We start from the raw sequence: 25,611 nt of genomic DNA, 5'->3' as shown, positions 1-25,611 counted from the left end.
AGGCTACACACGGTATTTGCTTACTGAGCTGTTGTATATATAATATGTCTATGTTGCACATGTTGTTATATAATATATATCGATATATATAATAATTAATATATGTGTGGTGGAATGGTCACTCCTATTGCTGGATGGTTTCAGTACAAGCGATACAATAATGAGCTCAGCTATAAGACCCGCACGTTTTCAGCATTGTAGGACTTGCCTGCACCGAAGGGGTTAACCCCGCTGTGACTAGTGATACAATGTATCACCCATCCCCCAGCACATTTCCAGCTCCTTGCTCTCGACGCTCCTCTGCTTTGGCCTAGCAAGGTCTGCGCTGATGGAGGGGGGCGGGGTTACCGGGTAGGGGGCGTGACCCGGAACACTGGAAGAAGAAGGAAGCTCCTGAATATTAATGAGCAGCAAGCATTGTGCAATAGGAGAGCGGCGACGGCAGCAGCGGGCAGAGAGAGAGAGAGAGGTCGGAGCAGCAGAGCGATAGGAGGAGGTGGGTGCTCAGGCTGCAGCATGGAGCCTATGGTGGTGATGTGAGCTGGCCGGGAAGGTATCTCCTCTCAGCTCCTTATTATCCCTGGTCTAGCACGTCCCCCTGCCCCTCCCCCCATTCCCTGCGCTGTACCCTGCCTGGATGCACTGCACCTTCCCCACTTCCTTCCTTGTGTCCCTGCTGCACTGCATGCTCTGCACCTTCTTCCCTACCCCCTCACTCCCCCTCCTTCTCCTCCTCGTCTGTAGCTTTCCCTCTCCCAGTCCCTGCCTGCTGTATTCTGGGGCAGAAGCCCCCATAGTGTCCCCACTCAGAGCGGAGGGTAGCAGCATGGGGAGGTGAGATTGTCTCTAGAGCCACAGCCCGATACAGCTTTCAGGGTAAGGTAGGAATTAAAATCTGCTTTCGTTTGTCTGAGAGCTAAACCTTGGAAAATCAGTACTGTATGTGTATGTGTAAATAAATATATATATATATATATATTACTTTCATTGTCTATGTACATCATGGAAATGCTGACAAGCAATAGATTGCTGGTAGGATTATTGTTAATTCTATAGTAGAGTGTTACTGTATTATGCTGGCTTGTATGGTCAGGCATAGAGTGTGGTTTGCCTTTGGCTAGGATAGGTTCTTGATGGGCTTTGCCATGGGTGCAAGGTAAAGTGCAGTGGTATGTGGCCATGTGATTATCTGGCTGTGTCTTGGGTCTGGCACTCTCATGCCATGTGAAAAACCTGTTTGTGCCTTTGACCTGGAAGTAGGGCACATTGTAGAATTGGGTTTGGCTTGGACATATGGTATATTATTAAATAAAAGGTCTAGTTGGCTTTTTGGGATTGTTCACTTGGCCAAGCAATCTGATCTACAAGCAATCTCTGGCTACAGTGTGTATGCAACTGAAAGATCTAGTTGCGCCTTGGGTTCAGCTGTATAAATAAAATACCTGACTATGGCTATAGATTCTATAGCCAAGGGAAGAATCTGGTTTAGCCTTGGGATGGGTGACGTAAGCAAGTTAAGAATAAAATTGCAAAAACCGGTTATATATACAAGAGAGAGATATCTCTGTTATGTTTTGCCAAGTATTGCTAAAACTTGTATGCTTGTTGTTGTTGTTGTTAATAATATTATGTTGAAGTCTGGTTCTATTTTGTGTTTTGCAATTTTCATCCTCTTTGTATACTAATGCTGACCCTTTTGAGAGTCGGATAAAGTATTGACTGGGGGCTTAATTTATGCAGGTTTCTCACTCTCTTGGTGGCTGGGTAGTCCTAAATGTGAGATTACATTAGTAAATGTAGTTTCTTATGTTGAGTTAATGATGTAAACAGGACTTTAGGGGCCTATCCGTTATGCAACCTGAAAAACTGAACGACTAGCGTTCAGTCCTTCAGGTCGCCGGGTGCGGTGCCTGCACTGAACGGCGTTCATTGAACGTCATTCAATGCAGGAGACAATCATTGTCAAGTTGACCAGCATATTCCGTAGATAGTCGGGGTCGGCAAGGACCCAGCGTGCACGCGCATCGCTGGTCCTTGCCGGCTATCTTAGACAACTTTCTGAACAATGCGACCAAAACCTCCCTGGTTTTTGGTGGGATTGTTCAAAAAGCCGTGTAATAGATAGGCCCCTTTAAGCTGGCCATACAGCAGACCAACTTTCCTACGACCATCCAACTAGTTGGTTGGAATGAAAAACCGGTAATGTATTGTAGTAAATGACAATCAGCAATTTGCTCCCAAACACAGAAAACACGAAAAAGGTCATTCAGGCATTTTGGTTAAATCTGTTTGATTTAAACAACTTGTCTGAACAGCTTTCGTCTGTTTTCTGGTGTTTGGGAGCAAATGGCTGATTGGAGGAAAGTTGGTCTGGTGTATGGCCAGCTTTAGTTGGTGGTGTGATTTCTCATGAACTTGGAATTCTGAAAACGTTTGCTGCTGCTGGATCAGAAGCTGTGGATCAACTTGGTATTGGCTTGTTAGTGTAGATTTTCATGTTTAATATTTGACTACATTGATCTTCCCCCAAATTATCTATAACTAAAATTTACTTCCATGGCTGAGCAATGTGTAATACTATAATGTGTCTGTGTGTGTGTGTCTCTATCTATCTTTTATATTAATCTTAATTTTTTTTTTTTTTTTTCCTATAATACATGGCAAGCCAGGATGTAAAGTTACTATAATTTTTCTATGTTATCATATCCAAAATAATCGAGGAGTATATGAAGGCAGTGAGACAGGGAGGTGGGAGCAGACTGCCCAAAATTAGACTATTTGAGAAATAATCACATGTGGTGCGAGGACCAGGTTACACGGGTCCTCTGGGGAAGAATGCGCCATCTTTCTCTTGTACCTAAGAAGCTATCCAGTAAAGGTAGGACTGTAATCCTGAGACAAATGATATGCATGGATTCTCCAACCCTCCTAGCTGAGACATTGACCTCTAGGAAAACCTTTTAAAGTTAAGTAGTTTTATTGGTAAAAATTTCAAAGGTAGTAATACTACTTGTAGTACCAGAGAAGCGTCCCCATGGAGGCACCCTCCATTGCATTGGAGTCAATGTTTTACCCCTTAGAGACCCACCTGGTCATCAGATTTCTTAAACTCTGCCTTGAAACCCTTGGATGAACACCAGATTGGCTCCATTACGAAGTAAAGTATGTTTATGATACTTCTGTGTGGATGGTGCTCCCCAAGAGACCTGTGTGTGTGTGTCTGTCATATGTCACTTGATTTTCACACCACGATGGATGGTATTTGAGGATTCAGATGAGGCACAGTGCCCTGGCGAATCTCCCCCAGAAACCATGGGCTCCTGAGCAGTCTTTTTTGCCCATCTTGAATAGTTGTGAAAATTATGAATCCCTTGGTCACCAGCATATCGGAATGACTATATGGGTGTTCGTCCTGATCCTAAAAATAAGTAAAATTGTGGGGCAACAGATATGCTCACCTGAAGGTCCGTGGGGTAGACAGGACATCTATAAGATCTACTCTAGGCTCCTGGACTCACCTGGTGCAAACAACAGGCACTGATTGCTGTCGCCATCAGACTTCTGACTAGGTATCAGCTCCACATGGATATAACATTGATGAAACCTTTTCTGACTCCAGGCCAATTCTCCAGGGAGAATGCTCGATGACTCTGGAATGTCAGCAGCTGTCAGTTGACTCAGGTGAACTTCAGCCTGTAAAAACATGGTGTCTGCAAGGGATTCTCCCTGCTGTTTTATGGAACAGTCTAAAATAATTTTTGCAGATTGATTGTGAATGCGCAACAAGGCCAGATTTCCAGCTTTCAGCGCTCTGAGAGTTTCCGAACTGGTTCTTTTGAGTCCTGTCCAGATGCTCGAGTTACCTGATTACCCCAATGAGGTTCCCAACCTGAGACATTGGCACCTGTGGTTATAGTTATTTAGTTGTGCCCTTTTAACAAGGCTTCTTGGGGAATATAGTTTAGGTATGTCCACCGGGTCTGCTTTAGTAGTGTTTCTTCTCTCATCTTTGTCCATAGAGAAAGAGAGGCTGTATGTTGGAAGTGTCTTCCCAGAGCCAGGAATCTAAGGAATTTCCTGTGTCTAATTAAGATAGGGATATAAGAGTATGCGTCCTTTTATATTGATCTTTAACAGCCAGCCCCCTTGTTGGATATCCAGAGTAATGGAGTTCAATATATCCATTCTGAAGGAATCCACATTTAACTATCTGTAGAGTTTTTATAGAGATGGATTGGGCTTAAGCGCCTTCATAAAGCATTGTCAGCAGAGGACTTTCCCTTTTGTGGGATACTGAGAGGATTCTTCTGTTTTTTTTTTCTCTCTCTGTCTGATATCTGTGCTATTTACCTGGCTGTTACGGCTGAGCTTCCTTGAGAAGCCGCTGAACCTTGACATCCTTTATGAAACGTTGTAGTTTACGTAAGCAATGCGTGCTTCACTGAAGTATCCTTGGAAATAATGTATTCAAGTTTCAACAGGGCAACAAACACTGATTATGTTTAGAGGTTGAATCAGACTGCTATTGACTGAGCAACAGAGAGTGCAATGCCACCAAAGCAAATGTACAGTCCTGACCAACAATCTAAGGGCAATCCATAAGTGAATGCACATGGTACACAGTGTGATCTCTGACTGGGAATTCAGAATCTTTTCTCTTGGGATACTTCTAACTAAATTGTTTTAGTACCCTGTAAGCAGAATTTTATGACTGGAAACCTATAATAACATTGGGTTGTACATGGTACCTGGCATAGAGTGACACCACCAAAGACTGCCCTGTTTGTTATAATATTCTATGTGACCTTGGAAACAATTGGCTCCAGAGATTGGTTAAAGAATGTCTTCATCTCCTCCATCATGGTCGGACATTGTGCTGATGAGGGTCTTGTTAGATGCTCCAATCATTCCTCACAGAATTATTGGTCTCCTAGTGTACAGAGAGCATTCTTTTCATGGCGGTTATATAGCGTCTGAGACTTTCACCTTGATGGGGAACGCACTCTCCGTCCTTTTAGAACAGAGAAAAGTCAAATACATTTATTCTCTGACCTTTTGCAGAACCAATTCAGTGTTTTCACTCTATACTTCTTCCTAAGATTTGGAGCATGAACTGTGTCTAGAGCTTTGTTGGAAGCTGAACTAAGTAACGCTCACCAGCTTCCATCCACAGATATTCCCATCAGCTGGAACGGAGGTGGTAGTAGAGCGGATCTCCTTGATTGCTGGGCAAGCAGCCCAAATCCATGCTCAAACACTTTTTAAGGGCACTTAGGGGTAGATTTATCAAAGCTTTGAGAGAGATCAAGTACCAACCAATCAGCTGCTGCTAACTGTCATTGTTTTTTTTTTTTCAAGCCTGTAACATGGCAGTTAGAAGCTGAATGGTTGGTAAGTTTGCCTCTCTCCATTTTATATCTTGCCGAGCTTTGATACACATACACCCCCCCCCCCCCCCCCCCCAAATCCCGATGGTGTCACTATCTCCTATGGTGCAATCCTGTAACGGATAGAAGACTGACCCTTCTGGAGCAGCAGCATATCAGCACCTGCTCAGGCTTTACCTTAGATATGGAAAGGTTGAGACCCTCCCCCCCTAATGGACAGAAGCCAGGGGTATGGGTGGGAGTGAGGGGCTTGAGCAAATTAGTCTGTCACCACAGTGTGGGTGGGTTGGAGTTTAATCCTTTGTGGCCCGTTGGTGTGGATAGGTCTCCTGGAAACTACTGGTGAATGTTTCACAGGGCTCTGCTATGTTAGGGGAAGTGTGCATTTTAGCTGCAGCTATAATAAAAGAGGATATAATACTTCCCTATAATGCTGGTAAACTGAGCGTATGCAGTCGTATATCTATGACCTTTGTTATTCTCGTGTTTCCTTGTTGCTCTTTTATAGTACTGAACAGGGAAAAGTAAGTGCAAGTCACTGGGCCAAGGGTGTTCCATGGAGTGTGGGGATTGTAGCTCTTCTCCTTGTTTCTCCTATGTCATTGATGGGACTTTCACACTTTTCCCAATGCAGACTTGGGCCCCCATTTAGTAACGAGTTTTATCACCAAACCGAGTGATACATTTCACTGTATATGATAAATGGTGCTCCAGCCAATCAGCTCCCAACTGCCATTTTTCTGACAGTTGGGGGCTGGTTCACCATTTATCATACACGGTGACATTTATTATTAAATTATTATTTTGGTGATAAAACTCGTCACTAAATGAGGCCCTTGGTGCAATAACACTAATGGACTTATTTAATACGATCATGCCATATGCAATGTGCTTTAATCTGTATCAGCCAATCATATGGCCACTTTCATATTACAGCTTCCACAAATTTTGTAGTTCACATAGGGCGGGACGTACTAAAGGAAAAATGCGGTAAAAACCCGGTTTTCGGGGTTTTTACCGCATTTCCATATGTACTAAGCCCTGGCCACCCTTTTTTCTGCACGGAGGGTAACGCTAGAAAAACCTGGCGTTGCCCTATAGAAGCCTATGGGCTTCTTACCGCATCCCACTCCCGACGGTTCACCGCCATCGCCCAGCGCTGGCCCCCACTCACCTGCACTACATTGTCGCCGGCCCGCGTTCCTCCTGGGGCATCCACCTCCTCCTAATCTTCTTCTGGGTGCAGGGAGGAGGAGCCCGGGGCTTCCTGCACATGTGACCAGCAGGAAGCTCCCGGGGCTTGGAGGGGACGGGGTCCCATGGAGACCCCGTCACCTGGCGTCGGCTATTTCGCAAAGGGCAGCTCTTATCGCAAGAGCTGTCATTTGCGATACTAGTCGCAAATGTTAGTACATATGCCATTAGTAAGGTTGAGGTGACTGGCGGAATGGTCACCGCAACCTTCGTACATTCCGTCCATAGGGTGCATTATAATGTGTTTGTGTTTGGTGGCTCATTCAGACCTGCTTTTCCCACACTGTTGTGGCATCGGGACATGCACGCCTCTGCCGCTCGCGTCAGCTGTTGTAAATTGTAGGGCATATCAAACCATTCCAGGGTTTTTATAGGCGTGCAGTGATGCCGTTACCTAGTGTTCATTCTAGCACTCTGCACCTGTCACGACCCGTGCAGTTCCTCTTTCCTGCCTGGGGTCTACTCTCTCTGCTTTGGTGCTTCTAGCACACTCTGGTCTGTATCTCAATCGTTTGTTGCATCAGCTGAGTGTGCTAGAAGTACCAGAGCAGTGTGAGACACCCCAGGCAGGAAAGAGGAACTGTATGGGTTGTGACAAGTGCAGGATGCTAGAATCAACACTACCGTTCCCTCTGAATTTGTAGCAGTGTGCCTCCAAGTTTATTTTCCCCTCCTAAACTAGTAGTGGGGTCCTTCCTGGCCAGAGACTGATTCCCTCTTCCCTTTTTTTTTCCTGGTCCTCCTAGTAATTCTCATAAGTCCGCTATCACAGAATACGCACACAGCAGTCACACCATTTATTTGCACTGATTGGTCAATGATTGGATGACACAGCGTGGGGACTAAATAATGGTGCTCTGATGTTAAAACTTGATTTGATGCCTCCCTGTAGATGCAATGTGTGTTGTTCTTGTGGGTCAAATGGGACCCCGTTAAAAAAATGTATTTTACTATCTTTGACATATTGAAGTAATTGTTGGTTATAAAATAGTTCATCATAAACCTCCATTTAAATAATGAATATATATTTATCGTACAGCCCTTTTGGAGAGTTATAACTACTTCAATTGGAGGGGTGTATGCACTTGGTATGTTATCAGATAGTTTCGCTATGGTCCTATAAAAGAGACACAGGTGGGAGCCATAGAAAAATGTGCACCCACTTCATTGGACTGTGTTTTAGAACAGCATATTACGTATATTGCTGACTCTCAATTCTAGATTATAACAAAAGCCGCAGTTTTGTTTTTGTTTTTTTTTTAAAATTATAAATCTATAGATATCAAAAGCACCACTTTATTGGTGATAAATGTGATTTATTTTTTGTTTTGGTTTCATAGACTAAGTGTACCGCTTAATTATATGGTAAGTAAAACTTTTGTGTGTAATAATGATACCTGTTCATTGGTAATAAGATTGGGTGATCTCTGCCCTGGAGAGCTGAGGAGCCAGCCAGGCTCATGAAGTTCTTTTTAGATCTCTTTTTAGACCGTGCAACTAACTGGCATTTGTGGGTTTTGTAGTTGTACAACAGCTAGATGTTACAGCCTAAGCCTGATATAGACGATCGCACTTTGCAACAGAAGGTAAATAGGTTGGGTGTATAAACTTTGTGGGTGTTCAGACCAGTCTTTCCTCATACGTGTGACAGGAGCATACTATTACTGCTCTGTGCTGTTGGAGTATCTTTATTCTTCTGCTATTACCCTCTTGTGTGGTTTTCTGCATAACTCTGTTCCTGTCCTAACAACGTGACACGGTCCCTGTTTTCAGTGGACAACATGTTATTGTTACATCCTGTAATGTCTAGAAGTGTGTTCTAAGTTCCCTTCTAGTCTCCATCATCTTAGTTGTCTGCGAAGTGAGAGAATTATTGCACTGTATATTGACTACAGGTAGAGTATCCGGTGTACACTGTGCTATAATTGATATAATTATAACCCATTGCATGAATATATTACAGAGTGCACAGGTCATGTGGCTCCTCCCACTCAGCACCTGTCCAGATAACCTGTCCTTAGTGTAGGGGAGTTGGAATGCTGTACACTTGCTGCTGCTTAGTATTGCCACATATCTGGCTTAATACGGGACACACACAAAAACACATTCTTCAGGCCTTAAAAGGGAAACACAACTAGAAATGAAAATAACCTATATTTAGAGTCCCTTTTAAATCACGTATGATTTTTTTTGACTACAGGGACATAATGTGGGTGCTGATCAGTGGCGTAACTTCATCCCAGGTGCCCGGAGGCAAGATAAATGACCTATGCCAGCCCCAGCTGCCACCGCCCCCCCTTATGCAGTTCCTTTTATATAATGCCCCCAGTAGTGGTCCCCCCTATGTAGTGCCCGCCTATGTAGTGCTCCCCAGTAATGGTCCCCCTGTGCAGTGCCCCCTGTAGTGAGCCCCCTGTAGTTGCCCCCCAACACACACACACACACACACACACACACACACACACACACACACACACACACACACCCCTACCTCAATCCCCGCTCCAGTGCTGCTGCCGTCCATCCCCGGCGTCCGCTCCTCGGCACTATGGGAGTGACGTCATTATGACGTCCCTCCCATAGTACACTGCGGGACCCGGAAGACGGAGGGAGCTCCATCCTCCGGCTGCCGCCGGCGGTTTGAATAGGAGCCGGGCGCCCGGCAAATGGAGGGTGCAGGGGGTGCGACTGCACCCTCCGTAGTTACGCCAATGGAGGTGGAGCGCCGATCAGCGGCGCTCCTTCTCCATGCTGCTTCCGAGGACAATGGAGCCAGGTGCCTCCTTCAGGGCTGACGCCTGGCGGCAAATGACTCCATTGTCTCCGGGAGTTCCGCCACTGGTGCTGATCATGATCCAAACCACTGTAGATCTTAAATGACACTGTTCTACAAAAATTGTTATATTTAGTAGATACTATGGGCTTTGAAAGGCTCATTGTAGTATTTGCTATCTGTACTTTCATCCAACCATCAAATGTGCCTTTTAAAACTAGTGTTTCGATTTCTTTTGGGGGAATTCAGTTTGGCACAATATGCAGCCGCCCATCACAATGATACCGGGCTGTGCGCATATTGGCCAGTTACAGTAGTGCAGACATCGCAAGTTTTTCCCTTGTTCCTCCTATGGGATGAGAAAAAAACTTGCAATGTGCTGTCCTGGAACAGTACAGTTAAGTGCCCAGAGCTATTCAATTGCATTGTGTCCGGTACTTAACCCAGGCGATGCACCTTACAGTGACTAGTGCCCGGTAAACTGCATATCCTGGTTTAAGTGCCGGGTTGCGATGCTGTTCTCATGCGGTAGCACCGTTGCTAGCCCCGAGGCACTAGTTTACTCTCAGGAGGTAGTGAGCACAAATCTGCTAGTTGCGGGTTTACAGCATAAGCAATTGACTAACTCTGGGCATAACCTGGGAGCTACTGTACATCCCTGAAATGAGAATTGAACTCCCCCTTCCGAACCCCCATGTTTTGCGCTATAGATCCCTTGTGGCACCTTGTAAATGAATAATAATAAACCATGATAAAATCTCTTGCTAAAAAAAACAAGAACATTAGGACTACGCAAATAAGCCTTCAAATTCAGTTTATTTACACCCTTTTGTCAGTAGTTTTTTTTTTTTATTATTTATTTTTTTATAATTTTTAAAAGAACGATTTTATTAATTATACAATTGTCATTGTTAAATATGAGATTGCTTGCCAGCTTATTCTGTAAAAGTTTTAAAGATCAGGGCCCTCATTTAACAATGAAGGCAAATACCGGCGGAATTTTTCATTTAGTATCCTTGTATTACTAACGAAAAATTCACTGGTACTTACCCCTTCCGACGAGGTCCTGCGAAGTCTTCGTCCTCTGCGAGGTCCTCCGCCGGGCTGCTGCCAGCGATGGGGCCCAGTGTAATGCGCCTGCGCGGTGGTTCGTCTGCGCATGACGCGAGGCCCCGGCAGTGCCTGGAAGACTTCGCTGAAGCCGGAAAGGCACTGCCGGGACTCCCATTGCCGGCAATGAGGAGCGCATCGCTCCTGTCGTCCAAAATATGGCGCGAGCGATGCTTGGTAATCTTATATTACCTCTTTTTGTTAAATCCAGAAAGGGTGGCATAACCCCTTTAGCGAACACTAAAGGGGTATGCTTCATTGTTAAATAGGGGCCATGCTTTACACCATTGTGCAGTTTTATATGGGCACATCACATGCTAAATAAGCAAAACTTGTAAAGTGGTAGACGTTTCGTGCAAATATTGAGATAATGTTTGCCTTTAAACAAAAATACATGTATGCATTTGTAAATATATAAAACACTAGCAGTTGCCGGCGGCTTCGCCCATGATGAAATTGCTTCTGCCAACATTTGTTTTTACTTGAGGTGTTCTTTGTATTGCTTTGCATAGGAGCCCTATCGCGGGAGTGGCCCACATGACCAGTAGCGCTATATAGACTGGTGGCAGCACCACCTTCAGCTATCACTCATACCAGTGTCACTGTGTGCCCTGTGCACAGACTGCTATGTAACCTATCCTATTCACCCACCACTCACACCAATGTCACTGTGTGCCCTGTGCACCGACTGCTATGTAACCTATCCTATTCACCCACCACTCACACCAATGTCACTGTGTGCCCTGTGCACAGACTGCTATGTAACCTATCCTATTCACCCACCACTCACACCAATGTCACTGTGTGCCCTGTGCACCGACTGCTATGTAACCTATCCTATTCACCCACCACTCACACCAATGTCACTGTGTGTCCTGTGCACAGACTGCTATGTAGCCTATCCTATTCACCCACCACTCACACCAATGTCACTGTGTGCCCTGTGTACAGACTGCTATGTAGCCTATCCTATTCACCCACCACTCACACCAATGTCACTGTGTGCCCTGTGCACAGACTGCTATGTAACCTATTATATTCACCCACCACTCACACCAATGTCACTGTGTGTCCTGTGCACAGACTGCTATGTAGCCTATCCTATTCACCCACCACTCACACCAATGTCACTGTGCGCCCTGTGCACAGACTGCTATGTAACCTATTCTATTCACCCACCACTCACACCAATGTCACTGTGCGCCCTGTGCACAGACTGCTATGTAGCCTATTCTATTCAAGTGAACACAGGCCCAAAGCACCTCTCAAACCCCCCCCACCCCTTACCGGCCACGTGGATGGTGCCAAATCTATCTCTAGCATTGATGTCAATAAGTTTTGTTCTTGTTTTTGCTCAGCTTTAACTTGACTGATCGAGATTAAACAAAGTGCAGGTTAATTCTAGGAGTGCAGTTTATATGAAAATTGATTCAGTAGCATTTGAGCCTACTTGAAACAAACACACAATGTTCTTATTATATTTATATAGATAGATGTATATGGGTTTAATTATAATTTCTTGTGGTTTCCATAGCCTATAGTTTTAATTGATTGTGGTTGCAGCGCATGGTTCTGCTTTATGATCCGGCATCAAGGGGCATCACCACTGAGGTGATAGGTGCAGTTTGCTAGAATGAACACTGTCACAACCCATGCAGTTCCTCTTTCCTGCCTGGGGTGTCGCTCTTTGCTCTGGTGCTTCTAACACACTCAGCTAATGAACACACTGCTGAGATATAGACCAGAGTTTGCTAGAAGCACCAGAGGGAGATGTATCAAACCTTGGAGAGAAAGTGTGAGTACTTGCCCATCAAGCAGCCAATCAGCTTCTGTCATTTCATAAACTGCGCTAGATAAATAACAGAAGCTGATTGGTTGCTTTTTAGCAATTTCTCCACTTTGTCTCTCCAGGGCTTGATACATTTCCCCCTAGTGTTCTGGCTTGGAAAGTGTCGGAACGCATACTTTGTGACCTCACACTACCTGTAAATGTGTTCGGACGTTTCCCATTACAGCTCACTTTAAGCAGGCTCTCATCTTGCTAGCGGCCTTCATTTTACCATTTTGAAATACCCAATGCTGCAGTTGTAGAACTGCTGCCTGGGTACCAGTTGCTCTATTCTGCAATCTATATAGCGTGTGACCTACAGCTGCCCATTGTCCCAGTACAGCCTATTGCCTTTTCGCACGTTCTTTGTTTGTGATTTATGGTGGTCAATGGCTGTAGCCTATGTCTTTATGTGATTATTGGTCCCACAACCACTTCATTACTTGGGTATGCACGGTATGGTGACTATGCATAAAGCAGAGAAGAGCCCTGTTTAGCTGAAATCAGGGCTCTTCTCTACTTCGTGCAATTCATGGAGCAAGTTACCATGGAGAAGGTTATTCAGTCTCCAGCAGCACCCCTGCTCCATGCCTGCATCGCATCACCATACTTTTGTATGGGGAGTGCGATTCATAAAGCAATGGAAAGCTCAGCCTTCTGTTCCTCTTCTGCGGTTCAGATTCGCCATCTGAGATAGCGCTATCTGTACCACAAGCTGAACCGAGCAGGGAAGCTGCATACTTCCTTGCTCTGTCCGTCACCCAGCACTGGCTCCGCCCACATTCCCCAGCGTCCATTGCAGCATGCCATACGTGACCTGCTGCTCTCAGGTGCATGCGCAGTGAGGAGCAGGCATATCAGGCTTACGATATGTCTGTCTTCTCACACTGTACAGGGATCGCGGAGGGGCCGGAGAGGTAAGCCTACATGAATGGCTACTAAACATCACCATATATAGCGTTCTCTCTAGCTTTGGCATTGCGCACCCAAAAAGGGGGTGTGGTCATTGAAAAGGGGGCATGCCTGGCCAGGCAGCCCCCAAGCGCTGCTTTCATGTAGAATAGATGCCGGGCGCATGCGTCCAGTGTCTATTCACCGGCGGTAATCGGGTCACCGCACATTTCCCCACCCGCGGGACACTGCGACCTGTGGGTGAAGACTGCACCCGCAGGCTGTCTTAGAGAGGCGGTGAGGGTAGGGCGCAGCGCGGTGAGTGCAGGGAGGGCAGGGCGCAGCGCCCTCCTCAAACAGCCTAGCGGGAATGCTATATATATCACATCAATGCGATTTATATAGTGATAATTATCGTGAGCCACTTAATGTTCTTTAGAAATAGACCCCTATAGTGGTCTAGTGAAGCATCCATGTACAGAACGTGTTCAGTTTACTGAATAATCTGGTTCACTGTATTAGTGTCTGAAGTTTTTACATTTTATCCCAGACACACGCACACGATGGCAGCATTCCCACATTGGTATGTCATCTATTGACGCAATTCAATTCAGCGAGCTGGTAATAGCATTTGGAAGGAGTTCTCGGTGCTATTCAATTCAGCGCGCTGTTAGCGCAACTAAACTATTTCTGCTTGCAACCTGCTGAGGGTGCAAGCAGAAATCTGACTAAAGTACCGGCCGTGCGTCTGTTAGCACCGCGCTAAAGCTGCCAAACAGCCTCACGGCCGGCACTTTAGTTGGAGAATGCCTGTTCTCACGACTAAACACCCAGGAGAACGGCCATTCTCTGACCTAGTTGTTATAGTCGGACTAAACAGCGAGGTGAATTTAATAGCTCCGGAAGCCAACTTCCCAGCACTATTCACCTCGCGCTTAATTGAATTGTCCCCTTTATCTTTGATAAAAGTAATTTTTTTTTTTTTTTTTATATTTTCTTCATCTCTGCTGTTATAGTTTTCATCTTATTTATATTAACTTCTCATATGTATTGGCTATTGGAGTGTACTTATTTCATGCATGTAAGTTGTTCTCATTTATGACTGGTATGGGGGTTCTTGGTAGGTGACTGCTGCATGTGGGTGATGTTTGTTTGTGTATTCGTTTCTGTTCTCTGTTTGGAGGTACACCCCGCCCCCCCCTCATTTACTTTTTACTTCATCTTTATCAATGATTTATAGTTCTAAAATATTGCAGTTTCCATGATCCATGTGGCACCGTCTACTGATATGTATTTGTTGTATACAAAGACCCTGCTCTGTCCGTGGTGGGGGGTGCTTGCAGCACTCTGTACTAATAGGATTGGTGTCATGGGGGTAGTCAGAGGGAAAAGGAAACCACATTTTATTCAGAGAACAAGTGTAGGTGTCACAGCTGTGCTGCTAGTCTCTCACTCACACGCTGCAGGTAGTGTGCAAAATAGTGAAGACACCAGGGGAAGAATAAATTGGAATGTCATTGTTACATTCCAATGGATAAGTACCTGCTAGTGGCCCCAATTACCTGACTCTTCTTGCTTAAGCACACCTGTTGTCTAGACAACGGTGAAGGCAGCCATTTCATGGGCTGAATTGATACCTGAGAATGCAGCCTATTTACTAGTGACATCTTGTGCAGTGTACACCAGCGCATTCTACTCATCTCAGTGTAGGAACATACAAACTCCACACAGATTGTGCAATTGGTCAGAATCAAACCTATGGCTAAAACACTGAGGCGCCAATGCCAACCCCTGTCCGCAGGTTAATTGTATGTAAACAGAAATGAAAAGAAGTAATGGTGCCACAGATACTGTATTTGCATCTCTGCTTTAATCTATGTCGCAGTCCAGTGTGTGGGGTGGCTCTTTTTTTCTTTCTGACATGTGGCAGTACATTGGCCTTTAATCTCTATAGGAGCAAACTGTATGCAGAATGAATACACACATTATTGTCTTTCCTTGCTTTCTTTTTTTCTGTTTGAACCAAAAATGCAAAAATTGCATTGCACACGCCATTGTGTAACCTCTCTCTCTGTATAATTTCCTTTCTCTCCATGATGTGACTGTCTGCGTGTAGAAGTAGCCAGCGATCATTCTCCCCGGCCCACCTCCCTGCTCCTGTAGTATCTGCCTACATTGCTGTGTGACACAGATAGGGCTGTACAGGGGAGGTGCGACAGTCACATAACCTCCGGCATTAGCATCACACAGCAGGTTGGACAGGGCGGGGGGGGGGCTGGGAGAGCATTAGCAAGTCTTAACCATTTAAATAATTGGTATAAAACAAAGTATCGTGTGTGTGTGTGTGTCTCTTTAATAACAAGTATGACTGATAACAGAGAAGCGTAGAGTAATAAAATGAAGGCAGAGGGTTTGTAAGTCACTATACAGAGCATATTTGCTAGTGGAGGGTAGGTGACGTTTGGGATTACCTATGTTCTTCCTGCATTTGTGCGGGTTCCTACGATTTTTATTATTTTTTCCCCAATCCCAAAAACAAGCTCGTAGGCAAAGATGTCATCTGACTAAATGACCCCACTGTCTAGGAAACTAGATTGTAAGCTCCACTTTGGCAGGGATTGATGTGAACGTATGTGGTTGTATAGCACCGCGTTCGATGTTTGCATTCTATAAATAGAGGATAACAAGAATTCAGAAAAGGTGTGTGAGAACGTGCACGCTACAGAACCTGTCTGGGCTTTATAGTGCATGGCCCCTGTAGCCTGCGCTGGTACAGGCATGATGATTTCAATGCACCATAAATAGGTGTTGAGCCTTTTACAAGGGGAATTTACACATTCAGAGAATTCTATTGTCCAGGCGTGTTTATTACTTTTCATCGCCTTGTCCACCACGATATATAGGCTCAGGCCTGTGCATTGAATACAATTGTATATACAATACGTAGCGGCTGCACTGATCTGCGTAATATAGAGCGGTGGAAATAAACCTCTGCATGGGGATAACACTTGCTGATCTCTCTGCTCCTCCATAGGATTATTAGTCTGTGTGCATTCCGGGATGAGGAATGCAGGGTTTCTGTGTTTGCTGTAAGGAGTCACAGAGGTATAGGCTGACACACGGCAGAGAGGGTCATATGTCCATGAGTCACCTGAACTTCACAGCCTGTGTTGATGAGTGGATGTGACAGTGCATTCACCAGGTTGTGTCACACTACAGAGGGTGTGATGATGCAGTGTGTTACAAACACTTCACACATACATACACACTACACAGACAGAATATTCGCAATCTGAGAAGGGTCAGCAAAGCTTTCATTACACAGTTTGTTGCAAACTCATGTAAGTACTGTATAAGTAGATGGGATGTTGTGAGAAGAAACGACTATTTGTCTGATTTCATTAACTGTATGACTAGATATTCAGCAAGTCAGGGTCGGGATACATAGGGTGTGTGCAGCACTTAGAAGGTTAGAGGGCCGCTGGTTGTGGCCAGTAAAGTGGATTAGGTCCCATATCGCTGTATTAGAAATCCTAGAAGCTATACTTTTCTAGATATCTCTGATTAGGTGAAAAAGGGCTCTCTGCAAAGTGGAATTATTACTCCTGAGGTGCAGGAATGAGCCCACATGCTTTTTTAGGGTGGGAGTGGATGGCATGGAAGAAATGGGTTGCTAAAGTTTATATGTGGGGTGACGGTTGAGATTCTGTTCTGGTAGAATTGACTGCAGGGTTGCGGATGTGGCGCTGTTCCGGGAAAAATACATTTGAGGTCGGGGATGAGATGCTTCTCTGAGAAAAATTAATATGTGGGGTCGAGGAAGAGATGCTGTTTAGGGAGTATTGACTATAGGGTTGCGGATCAGATGCCGTGTCAGGAGAAATTAATATGTGGGGGTCACAGATGAAATGCTTTTTCAGGAGTATTGACTATGGGGTCATGGAATGAGATGCTGTTGCAGGAGGAATGAAGGTGTGGGGTCGCGGGTGAGATGCTGTTGCAGGAGGAATGAAGGTGTGGGGTGGCGGGTGAGATGCTATTGCAGGAGGAATGAAGGTGTGGGGTCGCGGGTGAGATGCTGTTGCAGGAGGAATGAATGTAGGGGTCACGGGTGAGATGCTGTTGCAGGAGGAATGAATGTGGGGGTCGCGGGTGAGATGCTGTTGCAGGAGGAATGAATGTGTGGGGTCGCAGGTGAGATGCTGTTGCAGGAGGAATGAATGTGTGGGGTGGCGGGTGAGATGCTGTTGCAGGAGGAATGAAGGTGTGGGGTGGCGGGTGAGATGCTGTTGCAGGAGGAATGAAGGTGTGGGGTCGCAGGTGAGATGCTGTTGCAGGAGGAATGAAGGTGTGGGGTGGCGGGTGAGATGCTGTTGCAGGAGGAATGAAGGTGTGGGGTGGCGGGTGAGATGCTGTTGCAGGAGGAATGAAGGTGTGGGGTGGCGGGTGAGATGCTGTTGCAGGAGGAATGAAGGTGTGGGGTGGCGGGTGAGATGCTGTTGCAGGAGGAATGAAGGTGTGGGGTGGCGGGTGAGATGCTGTTGCAGGAGGAATGAAGGTGTGGGGTGGCGGGTGAGATGCTGTTGCAGGAGGAATGAAGGTGTGGGGTGGCGGGTGAGATGCTGTTGCAGGAGGAATGAAGGTGTGGGGTGGCGGGTGAGATGCTGTTGCAGGAGGAATGAAGGTGTGGGGTGGCGGGTGAGATGCTGTTGCAGGAGGAATGAAGGTGTGGGGTGGAGGGTGAGATGCTGTTTCAGGAGGAATGAAGGTGTGGGGTGGCGGGTGAGATGCTGTTGCAGGAGGAATGAAGGTGTGGGGTGGCGGGTGAGATGCTGTTGCAGGAGGAATGAAGGTGTGGGGTGGCGGGTGAGATGCTGTTGCAGGAGGAATGAAGGTGTGGGGTCAGGTAGGAGATGCTGTTGCAGGAGGAATGAAGGTGTGGGGTCAGGTAGGAGATGCTGTGGCGGAAGAAATGAGTATGTGGGACATTAATGGGAGATGCTGTTTAAAAAGCAGTAGCCACATTGTTGTGATGCTGTCCTGCTCATAGAACAGTATCTGTGTGGATGCTGCTGGTTATAGAGGTGGATATATAGGGTGCAGGAATGAGATGTTTGGGTACAGCGTAGTAGAACACAGTGCGGATTGCAGAATTCTCGTTAGCAAGGTTTAGGTTTGCTATGTGTGAAGTGCAGGGAGGGGTTGTGCGCAGTGGAGGGGCACTGTGCTTTTACGGAGGGGGGGGTCATACATTTTTGTGTTTGGGTTGGACAGAGAGATCCTGGTGAGAGAGAACAAGACAGAACCCAATGTTCCAGGGATGTGACGGCAGGAGGAGGAGGCTGGTGGGGGGAGAAGCATCGTGAGGAGGATTTGTGTCGAAATGCCAACCGTACATACTACAATACTTATTAACCCTGTCTTCTATGATTATGTACCTTTTTTGTGTTGGTGTTCTTAAGCCAACTTTTATGTTTTTCAAAAGTAGGCAAATACTAATTTTACAATGATTAATTGATTCATCCATCAAGGTCATATATATAAACCTGAGTGCTCCAGCGGCGGCGTTGTCTAAGATCTTGATGCTGGTAAAACCTAGTAATTAATTCTGACCTCTCTGAGAAGTTACATCGCAATAGTGCGCCTTTCATGTATAGTATTCCTCTTATACTGGTAGGAAAACAGCTCTTCTAGACTTCCTGATTAGTTACCCGAGCAATACATACCACCATCCAATCCATTTTTTTCGTTTGATTTTGGCATCATTACATGTGGTAGGTAGGAACCCCACAGCCCTACCACCTTTACAGTGAAGACCACTTCCTAGTCCAAATATTTTGTTAGACCACTCTTTGTATTGATCTCAAATGTATTTCTAGATACTAATCAGGTGATCTCGAAGGGATGTTTTTCCCAAAGTAAAGAAACGTCTGCAGTGGGGTACATGAGTACTCCCATGTGCTTCATACAGTGAGGTGCCAAACAATGTAATAGCACCACCTATTCATACAACTACATGGGCGAATGTACTGGTTCAGCTTTGTGCACATAATGTGGGATTTGTCAGTGGTTGTAATGCAGACATTGGTGCAGACGCAGAGTGAATTTATCCCCCTTTTATGAACCCAATATTCGATGTACCCCTGGAACCGCGGACTGCTATTCAGTTTCCTGACCTCTGGAATTCTCCAGTCTTTTTCCATATGTGTTTTTGCTAATTGCATTTTTAATTTGTTAGTAATATGATTAGTACAACATATTAGGTGTTTATTACATTAATCTTCATTTGCCATTTCACTTTCCAGTCTATTTTTCTATACCAAATTACCATCCAGACTCCTGTGTAGATCTCTAGTGAAATGTTTTCACCAAATGTATAACTTGGTGTCTGTCCTATAGTCGTTTTGTGTTTAGACCTGGTCAGTCGCTCCTAGAACCATGCTGGCTCTGTTATCCAGTTATCTTGTACAGTATATTTCAGAATCCCAAGTTGAGTGTATATGTTGTTACTTGACTCATTTGATTGTATATAGCATTTATTTTGGTGACTTCATATCCTGATTTAGGTGCCTAGTGAAGTGTGACATGGTCCCTATGCCCTTTAACATGTTAGCCCATTTACTATCTGGGGAGCTCACTGGAGGGCAGTACACAAGACGCGGGCGGGATGCAGCAAGGTGAAAAATGCGGTCAAACCCTGATGCACCTAACCCCGGAAGGCGATGCGAAGCTTGGATGTGGTGGGTAACGTCATCTTCCAGATGGTGTTACCCCTAGAAGCCTATGGGCTTCTATACGCAGATTGCTGTAAGAGGGATCTGATCGCAGAAGGATGCTGGAGGGGCTTTTGGGTCATAGACCAGGAAGTCCCTCAATCGCAAAGGGCCTTTCTTTCCGAGAGCGGCCCTTTGTAGCGATCGTTATGCTTGCGTAGAGCGGCGGAATGAATCTCATCCCGTGTGCGATGCTTCATGCATCCCGTCTACTATGCTAATCAAGCCTATACGCTGTTATAGACCTCTCTCAAATTGAGCGCAATAATTAATGGGCGCCCAAAAAAACTAAACCAATTAATTATCGTGGCGCCCAAAACAATTGAATCGCCCCCTAAAAATACAGTGTACCAGATGATGCAGTGAAATTTTAGACACAGCTAAACCCTATCGACAAGCGTGATAATTATGGGCGCCCAAAACAATTGAATTGCTACATTGTGCGCCCATTAATTACCGTGGCTCCCAAAACAATTTAATCTCCCCCACAAAGTCTTATAGTAGTCCTGACCAGTGAAGACCACCTCTACTGGCTTCAGTAGTGACTCAGCAATTAGAAGCGGTTATTGAGCTCTGAACGCCATCAGGGTACATGTGCACCATCCCCCAGGCACCCACAAGTGACACAGCTGCTGACGGTTGTATATGCATCTCTATGTGCGTCTGCTTCAGTTCACAGTTACGCAGACACGCCCTTACTGCACCTGGTCTGCTCTTGCACGCACCTTAACCGCCCACTTCCACCTTCCCAGACGTGAGGAAGTGCAAGTACCAAATCTGCAAAAGGATATTGGTGTACACCATTATAATTTATTTTTGGTGGGCAGTATACACTTTTCTTATTTTATTGTAGGCACATGAGCGTGAACCTCATAGGCTCCTATGTGGACTATTGAAACTCCCTTCTGACTAGTTCTGCTTTAAAATTGGATTGTGGGTGTAAAAGTCTGGTTAGGTAGTCTGCCAGCTTGTACCTGCATGGTGTATCCAGCATAAAAGCGCTGTATATAGTTTATTGAATCAAATATAAAACCTGTTATCGATACTAAACCAGCATAAATATCTCCCAACTCTGCTGTGCCTCAGATCTGCCCCTCTCCTCCACACTCATCACCTGCAGCATTACCAGTTCCCATTGACCTGCACCCACCTTAAGAAATGACCTCCCTCGTACAACAAGGCTTTACCCTATCCTTGAAACAGTCCCAGGAAATACCTCCTAAATAAACAAAATAACCATCTTCCCGAACCACCTTGTTCCCCGTTACCATCCTCCATGCTCCTCATACAAAACCTTCTGTCCCCCATTACTGTGTGACCGGATCATATATTAATCCCACTAAGCACGATTTCCCATCGCTTCTGGCATAACCAATATGTTTTAACCAATCTTCTATAGTCCCATAGATTTAATCACTTGCACCTTCATTACCACTTTATCTGTGTTTTTGTTCACGTCTTTAAAGCGCTTTTGGAGTATGCTGGTGCTGTGCAAATTATTATTATTACCAGTTATTTATATAGCGCACGCATATTCCACAGCGCTTTACAGAGAATATTTGGCCATTCACATCAGTGGAGTTTACAATCTCTATTCCCTATCACATGCGCATACACTAGGGTTAATCTGTGTTGGAAGCCAATTAACCTACCAGTATATTTTTGGAGTGTGGGAGGAAACCGGAACACTCGGAGGAAACCCACGCAAGCACAGGTAGGGCCGTGGTGGGAATCGAACCCATGACCTCAGCGCTGTGAGGCAGTAACGCTAACCTTTACACTGTCTGTGCTGCCCTAATAATAACTGTATCGTTTAACTGTGTATGCACAACGTGGTCTGTTCCTACATTTCCCAGTAGTTTTCTAATTGCTGTACTCTCTGCTGAATGAATATATGTTATGACCAATTTTTTCTAATTAATTCAATACAGCTTTTATTAACTTTTTTCTCTTGACGCATTTCGCATCTCTGTGGGATTCCCTGTGTTACTGTAATGTTCTGCGATCTTTGAGAAGGAACATCATGATCACTCGGCATCAGCAAAGTGACCAAAACTAATCCGGATAGATGGTTGTTTTAAAGGCTAATCAAGTGAAATGACAGAAACTGATTGCTTTGGGCAATTTATCCAATTTATCGCTCTCCAAAGCTTGATACATCTTCTCCTAATGCAGAGTATTACTTATCTAGTCTGACATACCACCTGATCCAAGACATCTATGGAGGGTGCAGAGCTTGTTTCCTAGTTCCTGCTGGCAGTGCAGATTAGTTATTGATCAGACTGGTGACTGGATGTAGGACAGTCTTCCAGAAAAATATGTCGGCATGTAATGATTAACTTCTGAAGGGATATAAAACCTAGCTGATCTGACATTGAAGAAAGTGTTTCATCCAACGCTAAAACCTATTGGCCTTTTTTTCTTTTAAAGTTTTGTACTAACTGAAACGAAAACTTTGTGATTGAGGCTAGAGGGGATGTTGACCTGTAAATGGTTTTCGAACTAGCATCAATTCCCCCCGGTGTTACTATTTCACTCACTTCTAGGCACTCTATTGAGACTTTGTGAGTGCATGCTGCATGCTTTTTAAAAGCGCAAAAACCATATAATCTATACAACAAAAATTAAGCTCATGTTTTCCCTGTTTTATTGATCTTCAGTGAGTGTATTTCTGTCAGCGTAGCACTGCACTCACTTCATAATGGCCTACTTCTTGCTCCATTCACACAATTAGCCTGGCTCAGAATAGCTAAGCTATAGATAACTCTTGTCTGCCAATTAGTCGTAATGTAGCCTAAGAAAAGTGGGGCTGAGGGAGAGACACTATAGAGATGACAACTGCCGTTTCCAGCTATATAAATAATAAAATGTGAGAATTTTGGAAACATAACTGATTACAATAAACACAACACCCTAAGGTGTAGCTGGAGCCCAACTGCAGGTTATGGCATGAACCAGTCTTCCTGGAACCAGATCCCCGTGAACATTGGTCAGGAAGGTCCTCCATGATGTCACTAATTCTGGGGAAAGTGCGTGCTCATGACTGTTTCCTTCCTATAAACTGTTTCATCCGCTATTCGTATATTATACTACTGCATATGTCGTCCACAGGGACAGCATTGAGTATGCAGCAAGAAGGTTACTGTGAGAACTGTGTGGATATTTGCCTTGTGGTAACCCGAATGCTGTGTTTCTTTGCTGGCCAGGCCAGCAAAGAAACAGGCCCTGTATCCTGCTAAATTTTCTTTGTGGTTCCCTGATATTGGCTTCCATTTGGAACACCGCAATATAAAACCCTTCTCTGAAACAATAGTCCTTGTAATCAGTGAATTGATTCTGTGCAATTTATTGCAATAGTAATTTTTTTTGTTTGTTTGTTTATTGTGTACTGAATTAAAAATGGTGGCTGGTATGGCGATGTCTGTGTCTATTTAGTTTTACTATGGTCCCATATTGGCTGTATTATTACAGTGGGTATGTCCCATCACTGATGGTACACTGTAAGGTATATAACCTAGTTATGACTGGGCATTGCCTTTTTTTTAAAGCAGTGAATATTTAGTGCTATCTTTTACTTCATCTAGTTTGTGATACCCATCGTCTACATGTGGCGGAGGCAAGCATTTTATGCAGCGCCTCCACTAGTAACCTCACTGAGGCATGAGGTGCAAAGTGCTTGGCTGCCTTCTAATGTATATTTAGTAAGCCAACAAAATGGCTGCCTGCGTTTTGTGTAGGCTTTGTACACCCTAAACTAGTGTTTTTTGTTGTTTTTTTTTAAATCTAAAATATTTCTGACTGTTTCTTTTGGCCTCTATCTGTTCCTAGATTTTGCCACAATTGACATATTAGTACATGTGTCCACCTACATCTAGCCTCCTTGCACGTTAAACAGCCCTTCTAGCCGTACCATGCCGTGGAATGAATTGGTAGCGCTGAGCGTCTCTTCTTGAGACTTTTTCCCTTCAAATGCGTCTTATTCGCGTTAAAATGACATGCGGCATTCCTATATTTTGTGTCCCACTGCGGCACTACCTGCATGCAAAATGCTACGTTACACAGCCACACACAGAATATAGGGATGCAACATATCATTTTAATTAGCAGAAGCTGCTAGTGCTTCCTATTCTCATCGCTGTGCGAATAAGACACATTTGAATTGAAAAATTAGCAGAAAAAGACGTTCAGCACTACCGAGTCACGCGGCGCTCAGGCGTTGTGTAACGCGACTTGTAGCGTACGGAGGATAGATGTATGTGGACACATCTGTAATATCTAATATTTTGTGTACGGTTATAGGTTGAACCTGTGTTGGACGGGGAGTATGACACCTGCCGCCTCAGGCTACCTGTCCCTGCACATGATGTAGCCTTGTCTCCCCCAGCTCGTTGTGCTGTGCTTACTCCCACCCGCTACACAGCTTTTCCGTCCCCTCCTCTGCTAGTTTCCTTCCTGTCTCTCTGTGTGCGCTCCCTGTCCTGTGCCCCCTCTTCCTGAACACACCCCGCACAGTCACCTACAGCTCTTGTCAGGGGCTTGGGAACCCCACAATTGTTATGTTCGTTCTTAAATGGGCTTTTAGTTTTCTTTTTACTTCTTACACTTCAGTCCTTGTGTGTAAATAAATGCATTTTATATTTGTGTTATATTTAAATATGCACGCATGAATCTCTGTATGCATTGCAGAATTTGTTAGCATTGCTGCAGTAAATAACAGATTAGGGTTTTCATATGTATAATGTCAAGATGGAGAAACCGTTGTAGGGGGCTGTCCGTCTTGTATGTCCACACATTTTCTATTCTGCTGGGCACTCAAGGGTCTGTCCATGGCAGCCTGAGGGTTAATGAAGGGGTGTCTGTATAACTAGTGCCAGATGCGGGCATGGTGCCAGCTTCCACGTCCTGTGTACAGAATGCGTGGTCATGTGACCAGAGGGGAGGCTGGGGTGCAGATGAGCAGTGTTAACCCTTGCAGTAGGAAAGCGCTCGGCAGTGCAATATCTGTATTACATGCTGCACAGTTCTCTCTCAAAAGAAAAACCATAGGTCATGCAGGGTTATATAAAGGTGCAGCAAAGCCTCTGGGGGACTAGGCACAAGAGATGACTGTATCATATCTGTCTCTGCAGCCACTGACAAGAGTCGCCTGCAAATGAATTCAATGAACCCCATGAAACCATCCCATCCAGGCACAGGACACAGGTGAGACCCTGCATAATGTGGAAACTATTCTGCTTCATTGTATTCATTATGTTTTTTTTTTTTATTATTGTCATTGGCTTTGCCAGCACCAGCTTTATTTTGGTTCTCCTTTGTATACACGTCATGGTCCTGGTATGTCAGTAAGCAGAACCAGCTTCTTGCAAGAAATTATTTGTGGAACAGAGTTCCCTATAAAGATTGCAGGAATGCATCAAAATAGTCATGGGACTAATTTCCTGTAGTGTGTTAAGTTTTTGGCTCTAAAATTTGTATTTTTTTCTGTGTATGTGAGACATGCAAAAAAAAAAAAAAAGACTTGTTGGTACAGAGCTTTACATTGATGCATGCAGTGTCTGTGAGGACGCGAATTCTCTTGCATCTCAGCGTAAGTGA

General features: G+C 44.9%; 1 protein-coding gene across 5 annotated transcripts in view; it reads left to right on the top strand.

Moving 5' to 3' along the window:
- The first annotated feature begins 391 nt into the window (after window positions 1–391).
- ZMIZ2 (zinc finger MIZ-type containing 2) overlaps window positions 392–25,611 on the top strand; it is a 45,398-nt gene continuing 20,178 nt past the window's right edge. The window contains exons 1-2 of one of the 5 annotated variants that reach the window (XM_088443336.1): window positions 392–496; window positions 25,146–25,218. In XM_088443336.1, coding sequence (XP_088299462.1) covers window positions 25,169–25,218 — 50 coding nt within the window. In that variant the 5' untranslated portion in view covers window positions 392–496; window positions 25,146–25,168. Of the gene's footprint in view, window positions 554–642; window positions 882–25,145; window positions 25,219–25,611 lie in introns of those variants that run through there. The other 4 variants (XM_088443333.1, XM_088443335.1, XM_088443332.1 and 1 more) reach the window with 4 other exon arrangements.

Source organism: Taudactylus pleione, unplaced genomic scaffold (assembly GCF_031769625.1).
Source record: "Taudactylus pleione unplaced genomic scaffold, aTauple2 ptg000329l, whole genome shotgun sequence".
NCBI classification, from domain to species: domain Eukaryota; kingdom Metazoa; phylum Chordata; class Amphibia; order Anura; family Myobatrachidae; genus Taudactylus; species Taudactylus pleione.
Note: the sequence above shows the minus strand (reverse complement) of the source record. Positions and strands in the feature narration are given on the sequence as shown.